This window comes from Egretta garzetta, unplaced genomic scaffold (assembly GCF_000687185.1).
Source record: "Egretta garzetta isolate BGI_Z169 unplaced genomic scaffold, ASM68718v1 scaffold251, whole genome shotgun sequence".
In the NCBI taxonomy this organism is placed as follows: Eukaryota; Metazoa; Chordata; class Aves; order Pelecaniformes; family Ardeidae; genus Egretta; species Egretta garzetta.
In genome coordinates, this window is record NW_009258952.1 from 7,771,499 (window position 1) to 7,796,353 (window position 24,855).

A 24,855-nucleotide genomic window follows, 5' to 3' on the forward strand; every position below is an offset into this window, starting at 1 on the left:
TACTTAAAACATTTTCTAAAACTGCACTATGAAGTATTTTGCCAAATTACCATTTTCATGGCAAATTCATTTTTTAAATTTAGCCCAGTTCATACAGATAGTTGATAAAAAAAAACATTTCCAATGAAGTCAGAAGAGTAGCCTGAGATTCAAGTATCATAGACAATTATTTAATCTACTCTTCACAGGAGAAATTTATTAACAACAGCAACAAAAATTGTCCCAGGGAAGATTAAATCAAATGAAAGACATGATTGGTCTTGGGACCACTACTGTAACTCATTTGTGATGCAAAGAAGAAAGTGAAGTGTATTAGGAGTTATAATCTTTTTGTACATTCAAAACCATAAAATAATAATGTCTGTAGCTAGGAAACAACATTAAACTTCATGCCTGAGCTAAGTTCTTCTCTGAGTCAACACAGTATGTTGCTAGATTAGATGTAAACTTTCTTATCCTAAACCCCGAGACTGTTGGACCCTTGGTAAGGGTCTGGACAGAGTAGGTACACTCAAAAATGAGGTGCTCATCTCTACAGAAAATGAGCGTGCAGAAAAAAAATTAAAATAACACCCTCCCAAAAAACTTCTTCAATACTTTGAGTAAAACTGAACATTCAATTTACAGAGCTACAAGACTGGCAAATATAAAGACTGTCTCCGGCTATTTGTGGTATTCCAGTAATAACTGGCAAATATTAAAAACCTGGTAGAATTTCATACACTGTACTGTCTTAAATAAATCAGTAGAAGTTTACTATAAAAATCATACTTGTTCATAGTAAGATATATGGCTCTCAGCAGAGGGAATCCTTTCTTCTTCTCTTATTGATTTGTTCTGAAGAGCAGAAACAATAGGAGAAGGCTGCCTTGACAACTGCAGGAGGAAAGCAAGACTGAAACTACGTTCCTAAAGATTCTGAATAAAGTATTTTTTTTGGACTGGAAGAGTTTTGTAAATATTTTTCATTTGACAGAAAAATGCTTTTTCTTAATTATTTTATTTAATTTTCTTTCAACTCTTAAACACATAAGATTACTGCAAAAATTATGTCATGAGATTTTATTTTCTACCTACAATAATTGTAATACTTTTTTCTGTGATGTAGTTTTTTAAATTTATAACTAAGTTACATACATTTTTTTCCCTCTAGACACTTCCACTGTATCTGTCCATTTTAGAGAAATGACCTGTGGAAATTTCTAGAAGAGGAACAGTTCTATATTTTACTTAGATTTTGCCCATCAGAATTCTATGTGATGGACTTCTTATATCATCCAGGTCAAAGGAGAATAATTAAATTACAAAGATCATCACTGTTAAAGATGAACAGTCCTCCAGTCCTCTAAATTATATAACTTTATTTTTATTTGTATTTGGACCTCAGCAAAAGCAGGCCATGGTACTTCACAGCAGATATAAAACTCAACTATGGAGTGCAGCTTGCTCTTATTTATCTTGTTTCTACCATTTTTTTAAAGCAAATTTGATCAGCAAGATAGGTTTCCACTATAGGATGTCTGATTTTTCAATCAGCTGTTCCCTATGTGTGCGCTCAGTGTACTGTAGCTTGATAAACGAAGAGGGGAACAACACTGAAGGTAGAGGTCTAAGAAATCGTGCAATTTCTTTAAAATTCAGGTCTTTTTAGAAGCTAGGAAGAAGTGTTTGTATCTTAGAAAGTCACTGAAGCATACCATCTTCTTCTCTTCCATCTTTTCTTTCTCAAAATATTGTCTAAGTTGTTCATCTTGCTTTTCTTCTTTTTCTTTTCGTCTTTTTTCTGCCTCTTTTTGCCTCTCTTCATCTAATCGAATTATTTCTTTATTTTTCAATCTTCGCTGTAACATAAACATTATTAATACATAAAACTATTAAAGTTTTGCTTTGTTTTTCTTTGAGAAGTTAAAATTACACATCAAAGTGATTAATATGAAATGAAAAGCATATTTCATTAGGCTGACTTCAAACACGCAAATTAAAAACTGCCATGCAAATATTAAACATCTGCAATTCTGGCTCTGCTAACATCATTTAACAGAATTCCTAATAACTTCAATAAATACCAGTTTGTGTTCCCAGATCTGCTGCCAGTTAAGGATAAACTGTAGGAGTCACTTCCAAAAATTCAGATTCAAACAAAACTGCAAATACTGCAAACATGCACCACCTTATCACAAGCCCACAGAGAAAATTATCATCCAGTCTCAATTTTAGTCTTGTGTCTGTGAAAAGCGATGATACCAGTTAGCTTCTTACTCTATACTAGACCAGCTCTATTATCCAAGAAGACAAGACTCATCCAACTAACTTGCTCACCCTAGGGAAGACAATCTAGAATATAAGCTAAGTGATCTGTCTTAGAAATCCTGAAGTCCTACATCCTCAACTGATCTTTCATAACCCGCAGGGTACTGAGAGATTTTTCCATCTCTGATGGCCTTGTGTCCTTTTCCTATAATTATTTATGAGATTCTGAATTATGCAAATTCATGCAATTTCCCAAAGCCGATAAATAAAGCTTTTGGGTTTGAATTAACTCACAAGTTTACCTCCATGAAAAGTATTCATTAGACTTGCTTGGCAGTCTTCCAAAACAAGCAGTATTCTTATCTCAAAGATATATCATGGCCAATTCAGAAAAAGGCTTAATGAAATCTTCCTGTATAGCTACATTCAGAATACAAATAATTCCATGAGGGATAGATTCAAGAGGCTAACCAAAAAAAAAAAAGTTGTTTTTTTTTAATTCACCAATTTAACAAAGGCCCTTATTGACCTCACAAACAGTTTTCTTTAGAAAGCAGAGCACCACTGTCAATTATAAAACTATACAAGTTTTCTTAGAAGAATTAACAGTACTTCAAGCTGGTAGAATACCATAAAGAGTAAGAAGAATGTGCTAGTTAATACTGACAATTTTCTACCTCTCCTCTGGCTAATGTAAACCCAATGGAAAACAAAGACCAATTCACAGGACACTTCTCAGTTTGCCTTCTTAATCTAGATGACAAACACTGCAAAGGGTTAGTTTAGGATGGAAAAAAGTCAAGCTATCAAAATACTACACCTCCTCCTCTTTCTTTCTTTTCTCTTCTTGTTCATCTTGATATGCTTTTTGAATTCTCATCCTCTGTTCAGCTAGTCGTTTTTCTTCTTTTTCTTCTTCCATTCTAAGTTTTTCTCGCTCTGCCTCTTCCCTACGTCTCTTTTCTTCAATCTAGAAAATAAAGCAAAGAAGTATTCAACTGTCAATAGCCAGCACATTTGCCATCATGATCTTCTACGACTTTTGCAGAACCTATTTACACAGTCAAAGACTTTATGGAGCAACTGAGAAAATTCTAGGGCCAGTCTTACACTTCAGCTTCAGAATTCCTTTAAAATGAGATGATATTTTACTATTTCTTTTTAGCCACTATTAACAGAACCACCCTCCAGTAAGAACACTAATTATAAATGCTACTAATAAAACCTGAATATTTCCTAACACTCTACTCCACATGTGCTGGAATAACACTTTTCTTCACTGATTAAATAATGGAAGATGGGAAACCAAAACTAAAAAAAGACATAGCAATAATCTTTTTCCTTCCCACAATTGTAATATTTTTAGACACAGCGCTGACTTACTGAAGCCAAAGGTCTGCCCATTCTTTATACTTTTTGGCAGCACTATACATGGAAAAAAACCTTGACCTTTTCTTTTTAAGAGATCCACATCAAACTACCATATGACATTCATATTCTTTTAAAATATCTAGGTTTTCCTTGATATTGATATTTAATTAAAGTGATAGTTAATTCTTGTGGCATAAGATTATATGCAAAGTATTATGGACATAAGGCAAAAGCTGGTAGAAGACCAATCACATTTTATATACCCATCAATAAATAACTACACTATTATTGTCTCACTGATCACCATTTCATTCTGATGAACATCCATCTGTATCACATAGACTTCCAAGGGCAAACATCTTTGATTCTTTACACATTTATGTATACAAACTTGCTCTGTACTGCACAGTTTGAGAACTCAATACTGGATTTAGAGAGCTGTACTTCAAAAAAAAAGACAGAATCTAGACTAATGAAGCCAACTATTAATAGCATCACTTTTATAAGTATTTCTTATGTAAGGCAAAATCTGAGAGACTCAATAGCATATAGCTCTTAGTATACCTCTTGTGTACAGAATTGTCTATGATCGGATAAGGTCTTTAGTCAGCAGTGACGATTTACTTTGATTGTAACCCCTCTTTTTAAAATTTATTTAACCAGACGATAACACATTCACCTGTAGACGAAGAAAATTCTTGTATGACTCCTGTCGCTTAAGATGCTGTGGAGATGGCGGTTCACCAAACACATTACCTCGAGCAAAAGGAGAGGTCTGTGCAAATGTAAAACCTAAGGGGGATGGAAGTTACAGATAAAAATCAAAGCAAATTTAAGACAGGAAGTCAGAGTGAAGAAGCAGGAATCTGAGACTCTTTTTCAAAAGGTGGTTTATGACAGCCATAATTCAAGGCTGTAGCTGAAAACAATAGCTAGGATTAAAAGTTCTTACATTGTCTGCCTAGAATACTGTCAGGTTTTAACTGCACAATTAATAATGTCCAAGCAAGCTGTCTTTTTACAAAATAACACCTATAAAAGTAATATATTCTACTGTCCAATCTGCAGTTTAGTATCTAGAAATGTTACCTGCAAGTTAATTAGGATAGCAAAGATTTTACATCTCATAACTATACTGCTTGCAATTACCCTGATTTAGCACAGGTAGTGCTGTTCCTTAGGTTTATTTACTCTTTAAAAACAGAAAATCTTAACAGAACAAATATTTAGATAAAATAGCGACGGATGCTACAAAAAACAAAGTCTAAAACTGGCAACTAAAATTCTAAGCAGTCAGAAAATCGAATTCTGCCAGTGTAAGGTGCCTTCCATACTACAAAGTTTGAAGTGTCCTGTCTCCTTTAGCCCTGAGTTACAAATGCATCATAACCATACAGTCCCAAAAGATCTAGATAGGAGGATTAACTCAAGATGCCACACAGAACAGGTTTTGCAGAACAGGATCCCTTCAGGAAGCAGAGGAGAAAGGAAGTAAGTAAAGGAAAAGTAGAGTAAGTTGTGTTAACTTTTCAGCTGACACAGCATGTTCTTAATTCAGATCACATCTGCTCCAGGAGACAGTGCCGCAAGGATGCGCAAGAGCCACAGCTCCACTGAGCTGAGATGGACACAGCTGTGGCTGTTCTGACATTCACCCTTTACATTTCCCTATATGGTAATACACCACCCAAGTCAGATGAAAGCAGAAATAACACATACACTTATTCCTGTAGATATGTGCATGCTTACTGCAATAGCCTAGCCTTAGGAGCACGGGCTTGCATGCCAAGGAGTACAAGTTGAGGTTAGTCTTATTTTTCCTTACTTGGAATCACTGTTTGAATCCTTCCAAAACATAACTAAATTTACAGGTGGCTCTTTCAGGATGGATTTACTTCATATGGATATATTCCATGCACAAAAGCAGAATAAAGTTTATATACCATTTGAAAGGCATGGACACAAGACAGACAAGTTACTATGGAAGGTATCAAGGAATGAACTTCCTGTGTACCAGCTACTATCCTGCAAGTTCCTCTTTTAATGGGGTGGTGTAAAAAAAAAAAAAAAAAAAAAAACCCACAAAAAAACAAACAACCAAAACAAAACCCAAACAAAACCACCAAAACCTACACAAAGCCACTTTACTGCCTGACTAATCGAATGGAAGGTACAACACTATGAAGTTCCTATCACTGATCTGCACCACCTCCTGATCCCGAAGTAAGTGATCTAACTAGGGGGCTCTTTGCTATTCTGCATTATTACTTTATTGGCCTTGCCTGTTTCACTTCTTACTAAATGGTTAAATATACACTGTAATAGGGAGAAAGAGCAAGAGGGGGGACAGAAGGAACAAAAAAAATTGCTTCTAACACCTAGTGGGTGTTGAATTGCAGGGCACTGAATTGCAATCATGCAAAGTAGATCCATGCCCCAAATACCATGTAATTCTTTATACCAAAGTGCAGAAGTTCAGACAGGAGAAAAAAAAAAAGCAGCATCTAAGCTGACCTGAGGAGAGCACCAGCGGTCCTGGCCTTTGCCCATCCCAGACTAGGGACAGGTCTGGAGTACCACAACTCTTTCATTTAGATGTCTCAGAAAAACGTAACAAGAGAAAGATGCATTAGTTTTTAAATAGGAAAACAAAATAAATTCCCTAAAACTTGAAGGCAGTGCACAGGGCTGCATATGTACCTAATTTACCTGTAACTTTTTAGAACTTGTTAACCTAGTTACTGTACCAATTTCATCTTAACCTGTAATATCATACATCTGCAGACCCTCCTCCTCCTTTTATTTCCGTCTTCTCCCCTACTATACCGTTATATTTTACTGTGTCATTTAAAATAAAACAAATATGTATGAAGATTTGATTAGATAACATTGAACCTGGAAAACTAATATACTGATCCTGACTGTTCAGTGCTGAAACAGTTATTAGTTATCATTACTGAAAAGACAGATAAGAAAATACATTTGCAGTGTACACAGTGACAGCAACGAAGAAGTTTGGGAAAGAAGTATGATACTGACTTCGCAGGTAGAGAGCACTAACACTATCACAGAACTACTAGAAAGGAGTAAAGAAACTAGAGAATTTTGATCACTAAAACCTATAAATTATTAGAGCTGTAATATTCTTAAAAACCTGCTATTTTATTTGTAGATGCTTCTGTGTTCTCAGGTCTTGGGGAGGCCAAACTTAGGTCAACAGATACAATAGCCCTTTTATCTTCATATAGTCTTGCCTCTGGATTATGATATGCATCTTCGTTTTGCTTGTGCATCATATTCAAGTCCGCTAAAGGAAAGGGGAAATAACCATTTATAGAATTTTATTCTCATAAAAGGCACGTTCACCATAGATTCTCAAGAATACAGGGATTTTTGGGCAGACTCCACTCTTCCTGGGCATACCAGCTATGGGAACAAAAAATTTAAGCAAAGACAAGAATAAAGAAGCTATAGGTGAAATACTAGTCACTAGGAATCCACTGACTAAAAGATTTATTTTGCTAGTTTTCTTTTGCCAGGAATGATTCTTCACAGCAAACCTCCCCTCTCCCCTGCCCAAAAATGCTATGAAATGGAAAGATAAAGAGCTCAAAGACAAAAATGGCTGACAAGTCTGTGTTGACAAGCGTGTATTTAGAAACCATCCCTTCTTCTATTTCCTTAAAGCTGTACAATACTTTTGAGTTTAGTATTGTATTTTAAGTACTGAATCTCTGTTAGATTACTATCAAGGGCAATAAGCACAACTGAACCATCAAAGCTTATTTTGGTCTTGATGTCTTTAGTAGTAATCCAGGTACAGATTTCTGTATCTAAGCAAAACATTGTCATCCAACATTTTCACCAAGATTCACATGGTACCTCTCAGTTACCATAAAAATCCTGACCAATGATGTTAATTTCAGCTCATTTTGAAGCGTTACCATACTATACCTAGAGGGCTCATTTCAAAACAACAAAGTACTACAGTTTTCAGACTATCTTTTCAAATAGTGTTTCTGATAATTACGAATTACTGTAGTCATTTAAGCACACAGATTCCAAGAACTTTAAGTCACATCCCTCTCTGTAAAGCAGCCTTTGCATACATCAGAGTCTCAAAAGCTATTTACAGACATTTTCAAGAGGATAAAAAACCAAGTCACACCGCATAAGAAAGAGACATGACAGAAAGCATGTTATGTTTCATGGCATTTGACTCATAGCTTATCTATCATGCTGCTGAACTACTGTGGGAAAAATAACTTTACATATGTAATTCAGGAAAACAGGCTAAGAAACTTCTTTTTCTTGGTTCCTCATTTACAGACAGAGATAAGCTTCTCAACAGGTACAGGGAGAGCTCAGGCTAATATGAGACTTACATTTTCCTCACCTCACACCATTGTAAAGCCCAGAGAAAGAAGCCAGACACTTAAATGCAGTGCCTAAAGTTAGGCAGTGTGAACAACTCTATCTGCTCTGCGGATAAACACAAGCTTGGATCCTCAATACAAGCTTCTAAATATATTATGTGGACACACAGTCTTTAAAAAGCATTTAAACTTTACCCCTTACTCTCAAACTACACTATGTATTTAGCCATATGTTGCTCAGGTGTCATAAAACTGAAACTAATTATTTATATATAAACTGTTACCCGATAAGTGTTTCATGCTTTGAAAATTCTCATATTTTATTACCAGGAGACTTATTTTAAAAACCTCATCAGAATTCAACATCATTTTCCAATAACAAGAAAATCCATTTGTTTCACATTAGAAATTAAGTCATAAAATTGTAAGACTCACTCCCTCAGATGTTAAAGGCAAGAATGAAGAGAGCTAGCACAGGCCAAGATTTTGAAATATACAAATCTAATTGGGCCTACTTGAGCACTATTTTTATTTTAGATAAATTATCCCTGTAGGGTTCACTAGGAACCAGGATCAAGAATTTGAGTTTTGATCTTACATCTATCCCTGATTTACTGAAGGGGTGGGTGAACAACTTGCCCAGATCATAGCTATTTCCCACCTCACTACTCCCGTCTTGTATAAAACAGGACTTAGAAAAAAAAATAAACCTTAAAAAACGTAACTGCTGACTGCTATTTATATAGCCATTTACCAGCAGTGTTACTTTGAGAAAGCTTAAATATTCCACTTAGCTTTATATATTTATTCAAACACACTTCCATTTTCCATGTCACAAGTAGAGTTATTTTTAAAAAGAAAAACAATTAAAAAAACCTGTTCCTGGAAAATGTTTAAGTAAAAGTCGTCACAACAGACTTTAGCACATTTGTATTGCGGAGTATTCTAACAGCTTGTTTTCCTCCTCCTGCCTTTACTATTACATTGTGTCTTCATTTATAGTTGACATATCCCATGTTTCCCATTCTGTTCAAATTGTACTCTTCAAATGATTCTAAAGAAATCAAAATAATTACTCTCTTAAATATTCCTAGAACGTATCTGCTTGAAACGAGCACGTCTATTTGTCAATAAAGGGCTACCAGTGTTACAAAACAAGGAATAACATATCTGAATATGAGAGCAAGAAAACATCAATCTTGAAAAGAAAACTCATAATTCTGGCAAACATACTTATCAGATTTCCTTTTGCATCTCTGAGAGGAGCACCACCACCACCTTTGCCCCAGGGGTTGTAATTCCTCATTTCTGCTTCTAACTTGGCTTCGTAGCGTTCCTTCTCTTCTCTCTCTTGTCTGCGTCGTTCCTCTCTCTCTCTTATCTAAACCCAAACAAACCAAAGTCAGTTGCATAAAAATATCACCTTAAGTACAATTTTAATAAAAAGTTCATGAAGCAAGCTGAAGGATATCATTACCCATTCCCCCCAGCTAAATCAAGCAAATTGCAAACATTTCACTGCCTATACTGCAGACAGTGCAGTGAATACTGTTGTCAAAACATGCACGTCTGGTTGTGCATAATCACAAAGAAACATAACAAATACACATTATAGGACTTCCAGAAATGTTCACATCTGACACTTGCAGTAGATCAAAAGTCCCCTATCTTTGGATCTTTGATACAAAAGTTTAAACTGCCTGAAAATTAAACAGGCAAAATTCTACAACACTACAGCACTTGCTTCTCTCGACCTGGTGTATTTGGTTTAACCAAACCTTAAGACTAGAAATTACATGAGATAAAGAAAGATTCCTAACAATAAATGACTGAATAGAATGTCACACAATTCTATAACCATTCATGAAATAGTTTTCTGCAGTAATACATTAGGGTTTATGCAAATAACATAGAACTGCTCATATGGTTTATTCTTCCTTTTCTTCAAAATCAGGCTAAATTTATATAACTAAGTCTCCTAGTAACTTAATGTAGCATTTATACAGAGAACAGCTGTTTAAAAAGTCCATCTTCTATTCAAAGCTTTTAAAACATTAGCTACTATTTATGCAGCTGAAATATTAATGTACTTTTCTTAAGTTTGTTTCTTCTGTGCATTAAATAAACACGTCCCTTTATCAAGTAGTCAATTTTGTAAGAGAGATAATGAGCCAACCCAAAGACCCATCTAGCCCCCTTAACTGTTTACAAAAGTGGTCAGTCAGGGTTGTCTATAGGAAAAAAAAGCAGAATAACTTGTGTTGGCTTTCAACCATAAGCAGCATAACTTTGAAAGACTGTATCGTGCCACATTTATTAGACCTTTATGTCAAATTGTGCAGTCTCTCATAGGGCAAGATTAAATTTACTTCTTAAGTGAGAAAATGCCTAGAGAGAAGTGCAAGTGCAGTATCAGACACTATTCCTAAATGTTTATTTTATTCTTAGTTTGACCTTAATTGGCAGCCTCTCATTTATGCCTATGCACAATCATAATTAGAACTAGAATGTTTTTATAGCAATTATTTACCTCCACTGAAGAAATACATAAAGAAGAATAAGATAAAAAAATGTTAGTGCTACTGAACTGGGATCTAGCAAAGTATCTTCTGAGATAACATGTTTTATCATGGCTAAATTCATTTTATAAATATAAGCTCCCACAAGGTGCAGCAGCAAAAGGCCACTAAAATGAGCAGGGCACTAGGGCATCTACTGGAAGACAGGAGACTCAAGAAATTTGACTAGTCTTTCAAAAAGCTGAAAAGTGGTAAGACACCACCTATGAACACACTGGAAACTAAACATTAGGGAAGCTTTTGAATTAGTATCCAACTGATCATGAAGAACTTATTGAAATTAAGTCTTCCTAATAATTACCGCAATAATGCTCAAAAGCAGTCTTTCAAATGGGAGTATCAGAGCAATACAACTCATTGCTTTTAAGATGCACGTTCTTATGTTTATGAAAATAATTATATAAAATTCCATGCCTGGAGTGCATGTCAGTCAGTTTGCTGTCAGTCTTAACATTCTCTCTGCCTGTGACAAAAAAAATTGAAGAGCTTACTGTCCACGTAAAGAGCTAAGATGAGCTAAAGCAGGGTCAGAGGAACGGGAGGAAGGAAGTGATGAAAGGAAGGAGAGTTAAGAAAGCTTATTACTTGTAAGCTAAACAAATATGTTTGAAAGAGTACTACAGTTACACCCAACTTATGTTAAAAAGTAAAAGAAGAAAGCATCAGAAGCTTTCTCGCTCAGTACCTGCTGTTGTAATTCTTGTTGATATGATAATGTTGCCTCTTTGGAAGGCTTTGTTTTTTCTTCAGAAACTACTCCTATGCTTCTTTGTCTGTCGCCTGCATTCCTCTGTCCAATGTTACTTCTGAATTAGAAAACCACACATATAAAAGGGAAACATCATAGGGTCCAGAGGGGGAGGAATTAAAAAGAAATTTAAAAAAAAAAAAAATAAAAATCCCTGCCTGAAATATTTAAGAGCTGCTGTTTTCCACAGCCTGGCAGTTTACAATCTCAAACATTTTCGTAAAACCATATAAAAATAGCAGTCACTGAATTATTGTTTAGACAGAAAATCTTGTTTGAAGAGTTGTATTTAACACACTTCATTTCAAAGGCATATCTGTTGTCAGCAAAATACTCCCAACATGAAAAGCATATTAATAAATACAAACAAAGAATATGAATACAGGTAATACTTACACAGATTGCTCTACTGGGGCTTGGCCTAAAGGAGGATCCAGATTAGGTGTGGCTTGCATCCCCATCATACCTGTACCATCTACACAGTAAAAAAAAAAATCACTATTTTAAATTTTGAATGCTCAGATAAAACATTTGCCATTACTTAAAAGGACAGAGCTCTCTGCTCAAACTCTGTTACTGCAGAATTACAAACAGAACTCTTAACTTCTGTAACAAACTTAGCTAATCCTTAGTGCCCTCTAAAGCAAGAAATACAATGCCAAGGTACAAACCTATTTCTTAAATTCAGCTAAATCCCTTTAAAATTTGCAAATGTCTTCATTAACATACAAACTAACAAAAAGAAATAGCTTGCTTAATGTAACACTTGTCTTCATGCTTCCCAAATGTGTCCTGTGTTGTGAAGAAAGCCTCATTGCCTCCTACAGAAGTGCAGTACATTTGGCACCTACACTCTTACTGAAATAGGACCTGCAGCACTCTGCCACAATTTCTGTACATACTACAGCTTGTGTTCAAGACAGCAAGAGCTGCATCCCTAAAACAATTTCACACTTTCAAATTTTAAGCACTAGCAATATTCCAGTTTGTGACAACAAGCTTTAAGACAACCTAACTCTCATATGTGAATTTTAAATATCAGTTTCTTTAACACTCTAAATTGTAAGCCATTTTACCCTGTAGGCTATATTGATACAAGGGGAAAAAACCCACACAAACAATAAAACACAAAAAAACACAACCCACACCAAACCAACTCCCCAAAAACCCCGAAACTTGTGTGAGTTAAAACTGTGGCCTGAAAATAAGATTACAAAGAAAAAGTAAAAAACCATAAGCTATTACATTTCAAGATAGGGAAAAAAAAAATCTAAAAACTTTTGCTCTTAAATCTCTAGCATTCCTGAAATTCCCCAGTAGATACAAATTTTATTCAAATCAACCAGGAAAAGAGTTATTATTGTAAGGTTTTTTCTATTTTATTTTAACTTTTCTACGAAGGTAGCACGAAAACTTTTTTGAAGTATTTCTGGTTTTCCCTCTAAAAAAGCAAAAGAAAAAGAAAAAAGAAAAAACCAAACATCAAACAATTCAGTCCCTCCCCACACACATCACAGTTGTTTCACTCATGAAATCACCATGAAGCAGTCAAAGGCTAGATAAAAAAAGGAGTTTTCAAATAAAAAGGTTGATTACTTTATACATTTTCTTTAAAAATATTTTTAAATATTAAAATTATATCTGAAATTGTAACAACACCTAAACATGTAATCAATTATAACATGATTTAAGCAATTTTAGAAAACAATGTTTTAATTATCAAAACTATAAAGAAAATTACCTGGGAGGAGTAATGGCTAAGTAGCTGAGACCAGTGCTTGTTCAAGCAATGAACGATTTCTGGAAGCCATGCACTCTTTTGCAGTTGGAGAAAACTACTTCACTCAAAACCAGTATTGTAAAAAAAGCCTACTTTTCATTCAATACACACCTAAGGAATGGGTTTAAATTGCTGTTACTAGTTCTACTTTATATTATTCATCGTTTAACTAAACTAAAAGCAGTCACCCGAACCATTCTAACAACCAATCCACCAAAAATCATCAACTTACAATATGCAAGATTGGGATCCAAAGGATTCCTAACCCCGTAAAAATAATATGCATCATCATAAGGTGTTCTGTAGTTGTCTGTCAAAACTGGTGGTGGAGGCGGTGGCACTGGTGCAAGCCTTAAATTAAAAAAGAACACAATTTTTCATTTTGTTTTACAACTGAAAAGAGAGATCATCAAAAGAAGAAAGAAAGAAAAAAAAAAGAGAGGGAGAGAGAATTCATTATAGGAAAACTCTAGATTTAGCTCAGCCCAAGACCTCTCATTAGTGCCATGCAGGAACAAGACACAATACGCCCCAGTAGGAAATTAACCTTCCCTTAGGGAGTGGTACATGAACCCACGCTATTCCAGAGATCTAAAGAACATAAAACAAGCATGCCTTCTTTAACTGGTTCAGTTAATGATACTTACTGGTTACATCAGTAACAGTAAATGAAACAAGTCTCTGGTCAAAGGGCAAGTGGCACAGCACAGCTTTAGCCACAGGCCTAAAGCTCCTTCTTTCTACCAAAACAGTTTAGTCTCAGTCACAGTGCCTAGCGGAAGCTGTCCTTGCCTACACTGCATTCCTGAGCTTAGCCCTGGGAGGATACTTAATTACTAGGGGCCAAACTCATGCCATACCAGCCTCCTAACAACATGGACACTGCTGGCATGTGTGCCCCATGCGCCACGCCCAAGCACCCTGGCAAGGCAGTTCCATATTAGAGCCATGGACGTCATTTCTGCAGCACGACTCGTATCCTACAAAAACATCCACTAAGTAGTAATAACGTGCTTAGCACCAAGCTTATTTAACATGCAAAATGAAGATGATGGTGAAGCACCTGGGCGCTGCTATTTCACCAAGAGTGCTGGCTAGTCCCCTGTGAAAGTCTTCATTCACCGGAGAGGCTGGAGGGACGGGCACTGGAGTTTGGAAAGCCACCCTAGGCCTTTCAGGAGGCACCTTTTCTTCAGAAGCTCTTGCTGTCAATCCAAACTGCTTCAATCTGTTTGGCTGAAGGGGTGGGAAAAAAAAATAGAAGACAAGAGAAAAAATGCAGTTACTTTTTTATTACCAGGAGATATTCTGAACCTCCCTTTAGGCTGCATTAAACACTTCACTGGGTCCCAGCTAGCTGTTCAAATTTCTAGTAATTGCATTTTTTTCTCCCAAGGAATTACTGGAAATCTAATATCACAAGGAAATCCAGCATGTTCATCGCAGATTGACAAAAACCAATGGCAGGTTTCAGGAAGTATATGGTTCTAGTTATTATCCAGGGAAAAAAAAAGTATTACACAGTTGTCTGTAGTACAGCCATCAGTTTCTTACACTGACAGTAGTATCATATTATGCATAGGAAAAGTTTCTAAAACATACCACCACCACCCCGAAAAAACTAAAATAGCTCATAATCAGTAAAAATAAAAACAAAACACACAATGAGACTTTTTCCAATAAACATTTCCTTGCAATATTGTTATTTTGGTTTTTGGGTTCCTTTGATTTCATTAGCTTTTGCAACCACAACAATTACAACATTTTGTGGGGTTTTTTTCAAGTATCAAATGTTTATTGATAACTGGCAGCCTCAGAAAAAAGTCAAAGGCAACATGCAAGTAATGCAAAGGCATGCAAGTCAGTCAGTTTCAGAACTATCCTATCACACCCAGAAAGCCCTTATACCAGATGCTATGCATAAATATTTTTGTTTGTTTAAATTACTCAATATAATAGAAGACCAGAAAAAAATCATACGTTGTATAACAGATTTTGTTTCTGAATTTACTGGTCCTAACATTGAAGCATAACTTCAATCAACATGCATTCAGAGAAAGTAATACCAGCAACCAGCTAAATATTAGATACCTAACAGCAAACCACATATCCTACAATAAGGAAGTATTTCAGCAAAGTATTAAATCTTTACCTCCTCATCACATAGCTGCAAGACAGCATATACAAGACAGTTAGTACTCACCAATCACAAACTACAGCATTAAGATTAAAATTCTCAAAATCTACCAGACATGAATATTTGTTTATAACATTTAACTTCAAATTTCTAGATGTGAATACGAAATTAGATATGAGCTACAGCAATTGAAAATGATAAAGCAGTCTATGGGCTTTTTTTTTTCCACTTGTCTTTTCAAATCCAGTTTCTTGAGCAGGAGAACATTTAAAACAGCCTTTCTCACTAACAAGTTTGATGTGAACTGTTTCAAAATGACCCCAGATCACAGCTCTGTAGCTAATTTCAGATGTGACTATGGTACTCAGTTCATCCTGGCAATTGTTTCCTTTCAAACAAGCAGTATACACAACAGTCTACATTTATAGATTCTTAATCAGGCATTGCTATTTAACCAACCTGTAATTAATCAAGAAATCCACCTAATTAAATCCCTCCCCAAGAGGCAATTTAAAACTAACAGTGACTGCTGCTTAATGAATGTAGCAATTCTACCTAATTGAAAGGTTTCAGCTAAATTAATGGTTTTAAAACACTATACATGCCCTGGACTTGCTCTGGATATAATTCTGTTCCTACACATCAGGCAACTTTTCAGCCTCTGACTGAGATGCGTATGGTATATAGAGTGCTCCAGCCCAGCACGCTTCTGCCTGGTCAGCTTTGATTAGACAAAACTGTTTACACTGACCTTACAGCCTGCTGTGCCAAAAAAGCCGGCATCCTCTGCTCAGTTTTACCTCTTTTCCGGCCTGGCTCCCAGCTGTACACTGCATCCCCTCTCCCTTTCACCATCTGAATCCCTGATTAGCCAACTGACCTCTCTAGGCCAACTAAAGCAGCAAAAAAGATTCAGATTTTTGCCAGCTAACCAAGCTGAATCAGTTTGCAAAAGGGATCAAACAAGCACCACAGACACTTTAAGCAGAGGGCAGGAACATGCAGCCCAATCACTTGTCAGCGTTCTCCCTCCCCATTCAGGAGTAAGAATTTTGATTCAGCTTGGTTGATTATCTACGTGCATTCTCAGTCTCCTGCCTCACGTGCTGACTAACAGCATCTTACAGCTACTCATTCATCTTCATTCTCTAGAAAATAAGCGCTCCTTTCATCTCTGCTGAACTCTCCAGAAATAGCACAAGTTTCTTTCCTTGTTGCAGCCTCCCCAAAAAACAGCACCGTTGATAATTTAAACTGGAAGCCTGTTAAATTAATAACTGGTTTATTCTTGCTTAAGAAAGTTACCCATCCTGCATCTCCAACAGCAGATCACTACTGCACCCAAGATGCAATGGCTTCGGGCATTTAGCAAACACACAGGCAAATCATACTAGTTCTGTGACAACCAGCCTGCTACTAATGTTACTAGTGCTGACGATCTACTCCTTCATATATGCTAATCAGAATTTTTAGTACAATAATCATTTTACTAAGGAAGTGGAGAGAGCAGTAACTCTGCATTAAGTCTTAGAAGCAACGCAATATTAAACACCTTGCTTTTTACAAAATCCTATACAAATGCTTGTAATCCTAAGCACTACATTTAATAGTTTAAAAAATAATTTGAAATTAAAAATTGGTACAATGGGATCAACTCAGCTGCAAAACAAACTGGTTTTTTTTTAACTGAAAAAGAGCAAAAACTTTCTGCAGCATACTTTACATTCCCAAAGAAACGTTACTAATGTGCTCATGAACAGGCTACCGGTGGGCATTAAATATCTTTTCCATGCTATCCACTGCTTGTACAAAATTTCCACTTGGACACAGCAAAAGAAAATGTTCAATAATTTCCATGATAATATTTTCCTCTGAAGCTGAAAGCCTGTGTAATGAGTTACAGCCTTATCATCCTTGGCTTCTATTTTATTCTATGCTAATGCCTTATTAGAAAGAAACAGAACATTTACCATTCTACAAAAGCTACACAGAGTTTTGTGACTGAGCAACCACAGTGTACATGTAATACAAAAAAAAGTCTATATAGGTGAAAGAAAATCCAAGTTCCTTACGTTCTTTTCTGGGTCTCGAGCTCCAGAAGCAGCAACTGAGAGCTCAAGTTCCTTCTCACTGTTTTTGTTTTAAAAAAGAAAAAAAAGGATCAAATCAGAAGGCAGTAACAAGTATATTCAGTCTTTCAAAGCACAGACCTCACAACCCTGTAGCTAATATAACCCTGAAAATACGGGATAACAGAAGATATGATTCCACTCAATTTCTTCTGGAGTCAGGGAAGAAGGATACCATGTATTATTTGTAAATAAACAGAACTCTCAAGAAGTATTTGGCTATCATCTATTCCGCTTAATAAAAATCTAACTACCATGGAAGGACAAACCATCACATTGCTTTTTACTACAACCTTTCAGGACATTTCTTAGAAACTAATCTTTATTCACATTACAGCAAGAAGTTTATAACAAACATATTGAAACGAATGATTCAACAGCAATAAGTGCTATATTGTAATTTCAGGGCTCATGCTTGTTCAGTGAAACCATCAATAGTAACTTATTTTTAATTTCTTATCCCTTCACTAATATCACTGTGTCTTTTTATGTATCCATACTATCATTTAGCAGGCAGCTACTAATAGGTAAGCAAGAAATTTGTATTTTATTATTCTGCATAAGCCAGATGGTCAAGTGCTTTGGAAGAGAAAGGTTACTTTCCTAAATTGGAGAGCAAAACAAGATTCATTCTCAACTTTGCAAAGTAAGTAGACACGCCTCTACCAGCAAAAAAAAGTAACTTCAGTTAGAGCTTCTTTACCCGGAAGAAACTAAAAATCATTTTGTAAAAATGAAAAAAATCTGGGTTTTCCTTTGTTCCATTGAAAACTGGTGAATTTGTTTATTAAAAACTAAAGCTCCCATGCCAATCAGTTTACTTGGATGCAATATTACCTACTAGTTGGAATTCCTTGTTATGAAAATTATCCTTACCACATTGAATTCATGAAATCCCTTTAAATTTCAGCCACTATGTTTTAAAAATATAGTAGCTTTCCATTACCGTCTCTTATTTCGCTGTTGCTCAGCCATCTGTTCTATCAGTTCTTGCCTGTACTTCTCTTTTTTCCTTTGGAGAACTTCTCGGTCCTGACCACCTAATGGAAATGACCGCACATTTGCATAAACGCTTCACAAACACACAAAATGTACTGGACAAAACCATCACATTTCAGTCAGCTTAAAACACGAAACACAGCAGGGTATACAATCTGGGAATGTGCATAAGAACACTGGACATTTACTGACTAAAAAAAAAAAAAAAGTATCTAGTTTTAATACGCCATTTGTTTGGAGTATGATGATCCAAACTGCTAAAATTTTCATTATTACTATTGTTTTCCTAGTTTGCCTGGGTTTGTATAGTCAGGAAGCTATAAATTTCAAAGCTATGTGATACAACAGCAACTATAAGTTACTTATATTTTATATTTTTTTTCCCATTAGGAAAGCTAAGGAAGATACACTATGACACTCCAAAATTATGAGGCACTGCTCTGGATAAAAATGAAAGCTAAAACTGAGGAGAGTCAAACCCACCGGGAGGAAAGCTAATTGCTCCACTTTTAGGATGGTTCCCATGACTACTAAGAATTAGCAAAGTATTGGCAGATATGTAGATGCAAAAGGGAACAGTGATAACATCTCACATTTTAAGGCGCTCAAAAAAGCTTTCAACTTGTGGTAGCTCCCCCACAATAAGCGTGGAGTCTTCTATTATTTTAAAAATAAAACAAAAAAAACATCATCACCACTTTCTATATAGTATGACTGTCAGACACAAGGACTCCTAACATATTTCCATACACAAATTCACTGTGGATCTCCAGCAAACAATAAAGTGAAGGAAGCTGCAAAGAAACTAAAACAACCTCCTCCCCCCCAAAAAACCCCAGAACAACAAATGCATGACAGCCTGAATTTTTTATTCAATTATTTTGCTGGAACTGTAAAGTGACCAAAATGTTCAAGATAACCTCATGGTTTGTGAGTCTGAACTCACTTCTCATTTCCAAAAATTTCAAGTTTTAATTTACTTAAACTTTATACAACATAGTTAACAATATTCTACTCCTAACCAGGACTGCTAGGAATACAAATTCACAACTTTGTATACTCAAGTTACTACAAATGAGATGACTGAACACATCAGAGAGACTGATCATTACAACACCACTGTTTTAATGTTGCCTTCAAACAGTTCCAAAAAATTCACCTGCCACATATAGCACTGAAGATCATGTAAGTTAAAATGTAAAAATAAATAAAAATTATTCTGACAACTGTTAGTCAATTTTTCCACAATTCAAACCTGGTTTGCCTTCAAAGACTCCCATCTGAGAAACTACTACAGTTCCTTTGTTCTTGCCTTGCAATTTTCTGAATTTAGCTAGGAATGCTATGCTTTCAACAGCATTCCTCTCTACTACGCTCAATAATAATGTTTCCTGCTAAATTTTATGGCTGCATTTAAACAGTAAGAGATGATCAGAATAATTTGTTCTCGCACAAGGTTGTGAAGAGTACTATTTCCCATATTTCTGTAATTAAAATTCAATACCAAGTCATGTCTTTAAGAGCACAGAGGTTAATATTTCTCCTATACTTTATATTGTAAAAAAATCTAAGAATGTATCTGGGCCTTAAACTGTTAATGAAATCTAAGAAGCAACTTGGGTTCTTCAAAATTAATTAGAAAGCCCTGTTACAATAAGGAAAAAAGGAACGTAGTTTTTTTATTTTCTCTATGTAAATAATATTTGTTTACCAGTCTTGGGGACAACTAGCACAAAGAAAAAGCTAATTTTTCTAGTTTTTAGTTATTCACAAAGAAAAATAAAATATGCAAAGAAAGGCTAACTCAGTGTCATTAGTTAGGTTTTTATACATACCGAGAACAAGGCCTGTTGCATACGGCATTTCAGCTGCAGACTTGGCCTGTTCATTAGCTGAAGAACTAATTTGTACCTGATTCCTGGCAAAGACAAAAAATAAAATGGAAAGATCAAACTCTAGAATTTACTTGCAGTCTATCTGAAACATGATAGATACACTTACATCACTATGTGATACACTTATGACAAACAGCTTTCTTAAAATCCAAAGAAATATCCCAAGCAAAAGAAAAAACTGCCTTGTAAAAAGGTGTTTCTCATTTGTCTGTGGTTTCTGAAGTCATCAAAAACACTGACTCAGTTGAGCACTTCAACAGTGTTGACAGACTGAGCGGTGCCACTCAAAAGTTTATGTAAGGGCTTTACAAGTGTTCAGCTTCTGCCTCATCCACTTAGATCACTTCAGGACTTGCAAAACCAAGACAAGAGGAAAAAAAAGGAATTTTAAAACTACTATCAAAAAAGGATTCCACATTATTCTAATAATTAGAAATCTTCAGTTGGAGAATAGGTGATCTATTGTTCCAAAAAGAAAAGTGGCATGCAAGCTTCAAAAGCCATTCTCAAAGGAAACATGTTTTTCTTGTCTTCCTATATCCTAGCTGCAGGAAAAACTATCAGCCATTTCAGACAATATATTACGGATTTTAAATAAATAATTTTCCCTTCACTGTGATTTTGTAGTGCAACTATCAGAAAAATACATCATACACCACACCTAGAATTTCCAGTTCTTGAGATCTGCTGCACACGTGCTCTCTCCTTTAATTCATCTTCATAATCTGCAGGTAGATCTCTTACTATTCCATCCAGATAGGGCCTTAAAGAAATAGAAAATATTCAGATATGCTTGCCTAAAAACATCCAATCTGTAAAGGGAAGGTCCAGCAGTTCTACTGCAAATGGATCCTCAGCCTGACTGAACGTTGGAAGGCAGAACAGTTCTGAAAATACCACACACAAAATTTCTAGAAATAATTCACTTTGTTAGCACTGTCAAGGCAGCTCTGTCTGGAGGCTGAATTCCCAAGCCTGCTTTCATGCAACCTTTATCTATTGAGCCCAGTTAAGAGTTTTGAGAGCTGAAGAGCATTCAGCATTCACACTGCATTAATTGAAATAGATCTTGCTGCTCTTAATCCCCAGGAGCCAACAAAGTCTACAACAGATTTCAGCACACAGCTACTGGGCAAGTCTGGTGAAACAGTTAATTCAGATATGAAAAGCTTCTTTAATGACAACCTACCCTTCACTATGCACCAGACACCATTTAAGAGAGAGAGGTGACTTTTGATCAAGATAAAATACAGGTAATGTGATGAATACAAAAAAATCAGGAGCTAAAATTTCAATCATCTACATATGAAGCAATATAATTGAAACTTCAAATAATTCCAAAGATGCCAAAAATTGTATGGACACGAGGCAGCTTTTCCTCAGAAGATCTAGGGTGGCTGAATTTACAGGCTTTTCTTTCCTTGCAAATTAACTACTCTTTAATGAGGACTTCAAGTTATCTTGATAAAATAAGGCAAGGATAGGTATTCAGTGAAAAATAAAGTACCCAATAGATGCCAACAAAGTTATATATTTTCCAGAACTGGACAGAGCCATGGACTTCCCATTAAGCAAACAACAACAAAAAATACTGGGTAAACATAGAAAAAAATCCCAATTTATTCTCTTATGTAAAAAGATCCACCGCTCTGCCTATCTCTGTAATTTAAATAAAAGCCGATAATCAAAGGCGAAAGGATGCAAGCAGATTATTAAACATTGATTTGGCATCTTAACAACCCACATGAACAACATGAAAGAATCACATCCATCCTCTTGGCATAACATGATCCTCTTTCATGATCAAAAACATCTTTCTGATAATGATCAATCTGCTACTTATGAGGCTGGTCACGTCCGACTGAAACACAGTCAGGAAATAGAGAGCCTAGTCCATAGCGTGATGAAAGGATGCAGGAGGAAGCAAAGAAACAAACCTTGGGATTCAAAAGGAAACCTTTTTTGTAAAAAGCAGCAAGCTTAGCACGGCAGGACCAGACACATTTGCCCAATTCAATCTAGAAGCTGTTGTATCCTGTTTATAGGACAGACCTGGCTGCTGGGGATGGACTAAAACATTCCCCTCCTAAGAACTAAAATATTTTGCACTTCTTCTCACTTTCCTGTCACTATTTCTATTTGCTGAAATATGCCACAGTCCTTGTGCCTCTGAAAAACAGAAACCTTTCTGAAAAGCCCCATTACAAACACCAGCATCTCCAAACTAATAAAGCCCATTTAAAAACATAAAAACTTCAGTACAGCAAATAAAAACATTTCTCCTTACGAATTTAGTTTCTGTCATGAATCAAATGTGTTCTGGAAAAGTTGACTTTGCCTGAAACATAGGGAAAAAAATGCTAACTCTTAAGAAGCAGAGCTGTCAGTAACTAATAGATGTGTTTCTCCTTCTCAAAGAGAGACTGAATACAGTTCATAAAAGGCTAAGTGGAGCTCCTTGTGAAGGAGAAGAAAAAGCACCAGATTACAAAGGACATTTAATTTAAAAAAAAAAAAAAAAAGTAGTAATTTTCAACAAAAATTCAGCAAAGTAGAAAACACACACCAAAAAAACCAAACCTTAATTTTATGTACAAATTTAAGTTCAGGCAATTCAGGTGATGGTCCAGCAACTTCTTTTAAGTAGCTGCACCAAGTTTGCCAATAGCAAAGATAAGACTATCTTCTGTATTTTCTTTTAAAAGAAAACTGGAACTAACACTGTTTCAGAGGCCTCTCCAAAGAAGCAATGGATTGCCTAGTGATACATTGTCACAGACATTTATATAAGCACTGTCGGTGTTTTCTGGAATAACTAAGACATAGTATACTTCTATTCAACATAATACTCTGTCTACTGTTGGTTCAAATACCACCCTTGCTGATATTTTACATATAGAAATCTGTATATATTCTTTGAGAAACAAAGTAAACCCTCAAACTTTATCAAATGGTCATTTTTATTTAAATATTAGACTCTGTGTCCAATTGCATCAGACAGTGGCAAACAGCTACCAAGTAAAATGAGGACATTCACCCTTCTGGGTGTTCATTAACATAGAGGATTAATGTTGCTGTTAGAATCAAAAATATGGGTATTTTTGTTATCTTTGTTAGATACCAAGTCAAGCTTCTAATATTTTTCTTTCTGAAAAGTTGTAGGACAAGAAGACCCTACCCTAACTCCTCCTTTTCTCATTTCTGCCGATATGATACTACAATGATGGAACAATTTTCATATTTTGCATTCTTTTCTCTCAATCTCATTCAGAAAAAACAGGCAATCTTGTTCCTGCTGTCTGTTGAACCACTGTTTCCATTCACTAGTCTTTTTCAGAAACATTGTATGAATAAATACATGCTTTTAGAAGCACATCTATCTGAACGTACAATCTGAAACTCTGAAATAACCCATTCATTTAGTCTGCATCTCCCAAATGCTTCCAGACATTTCATTTTCTCCATAGTTACTTAATTCCTTTACGATTTTTAAAAGGCTGAGAAAGAATATCAAAAGCTATTTTTGTAGAGAAGTTATTTTAACTGTATTGGCATTTGAAACTGAAAAAGAAGCATGACTTCATTCAATTTAGAAAATGCTTTTGCAGTAGAAGAGCATTTTAGGGTTTGCTTTTCCCAGTTATTAATTTGCAATGCTATCCAGAAAATTATCCCTGTAAACAAGGACTCAAAAGATCCTTTAACCAGTCCACCAGCAATTATCAATGAAACATGATCGTAATATTTAACGCTGTTAAGAGTGGTACAATTTGCCTTCGGTTTTTACTAGAAGTGTTAATTCTAGAAAAAAAAAAAAGTGGTTATTTTGCCTAACAAGGGAAAGACAGTGGTGTTTCCTTCACTGAAGCAACTGCAGTTAAATAATTCTGGCAACAGGCTTAACACAAAGGAAAAAAAAAAAAAAAAAAAGCATCTTCAATACTCATGTTCCCAAAATCTGTAAAGTGAGCAAATAAACACTCTTCAAGCACCTTTTTAAAATTTATTTACAAGAAACTTTACTGCTTTATTTCATTTGAATTTAGCTGTATAAAACAAATCTGTTCCAAGTTTGGTACTATTTCACACCACAACCCTTCTGTTTTTGAAAGCAAACGGTTCTTGCAATGGAATAACCAAAGGTGGCCGAACTGCCAAACCCTGAATGATTGGGAAGGTCATGCTTTTTTTTCTTTTCTTTTAAATGAGTGAGCTAGAAGAGAAAGATTAATAATTTTTGTCAAAGTAACCAAACTGATTTATCAGTTAACACAGTAAAGCTATTTAATAATGAACAGTACATAGTATCAGTTTTCCTCCTGAACGATTTATCTAATACACCCGCTTTTGTTTGTTTTGGGTTTTCTTAAATGTTTATTCAAATTGTGTGGTTATTACTGAGATTAGCACCTATTAACACCATCAGGATTTGGTTCAACTATGCATATGTTTGTGGTCTGCCATTTAGAAAGGCATGCAGTAAAAAAGAGGTTTTTTAAAAATGTATTTTTACATTTCTAACATGTAGCAGCATGTACCAAAAATTGAAGTTCAAACCAATTTTTGAATCTGAATTGAAAATTGACTTGCT

At 35.4% G+C, this 24,855-nt stretch overlaps 1 protein-coding gene across 13 annotated transcripts in view; it reads right to left on the reverse strand.

Moving 5' to 3' along the window:
- CSPP1 (centrosome and spindle pole associated protein 1) overlaps positions 1-24,855 on the reverse strand; it is a 63,587-nt gene that overhangs the window by 19,746 nt on the left and 18,986 nt on the right. For 10 of the 13 annotated variants that reach the window (XM_035890068.1, XM_035890067.1, XM_035890063.1 and 7 more), the window contains 14 exons: positions 20,926-21,027; positions 20,205-20,287; positions 18,317-18,410; positions 17,314-17,371; positions 14,168-14,340; positions 13,337-13,455; positions 11,721-11,799; positions 11,262-11,382; positions 9,231-9,378; positions 6,776-6,928; positions 4,301-4,413; positions 3,071-3,220; positions 1,698-1,841; positions 772-876 (listed from right to left, as the gene is read on the reverse strand). In XM_035890068.1, the coding sequence (XP_035745961.1) occupies positions 772-876; positions 1,698-1,841; positions 3,071-3,220; positions 4,301-4,413; positions 6,776-6,928; positions 9,231-9,378; positions 11,262-11,382; positions 11,721-11,799; positions 13,337-13,455; positions 14,168-14,340; positions 17,314-17,371; positions 18,317-18,410; positions 20,205-20,287; positions 20,926-21,027 (1,642 nt within the window). The remainder of the gene's footprint in view (positions 1-771; positions 877-1,697; positions 1,842-3,070; positions 3,221-4,300; positions 4,414-6,775; positions 6,929-9,230; positions 9,379-11,261; positions 11,383-11,720; positions 11,800-13,336; positions 13,456-14,167; positions 14,341-17,313; positions 17,372-18,316; positions 18,411-20,204; positions 20,288-20,925; positions 21,028-24,855) is intronic. The other 3 variants (XM_035890069.1, XM_035890073.1, XM_035890065.1) reach the window with 2 other exon arrangements.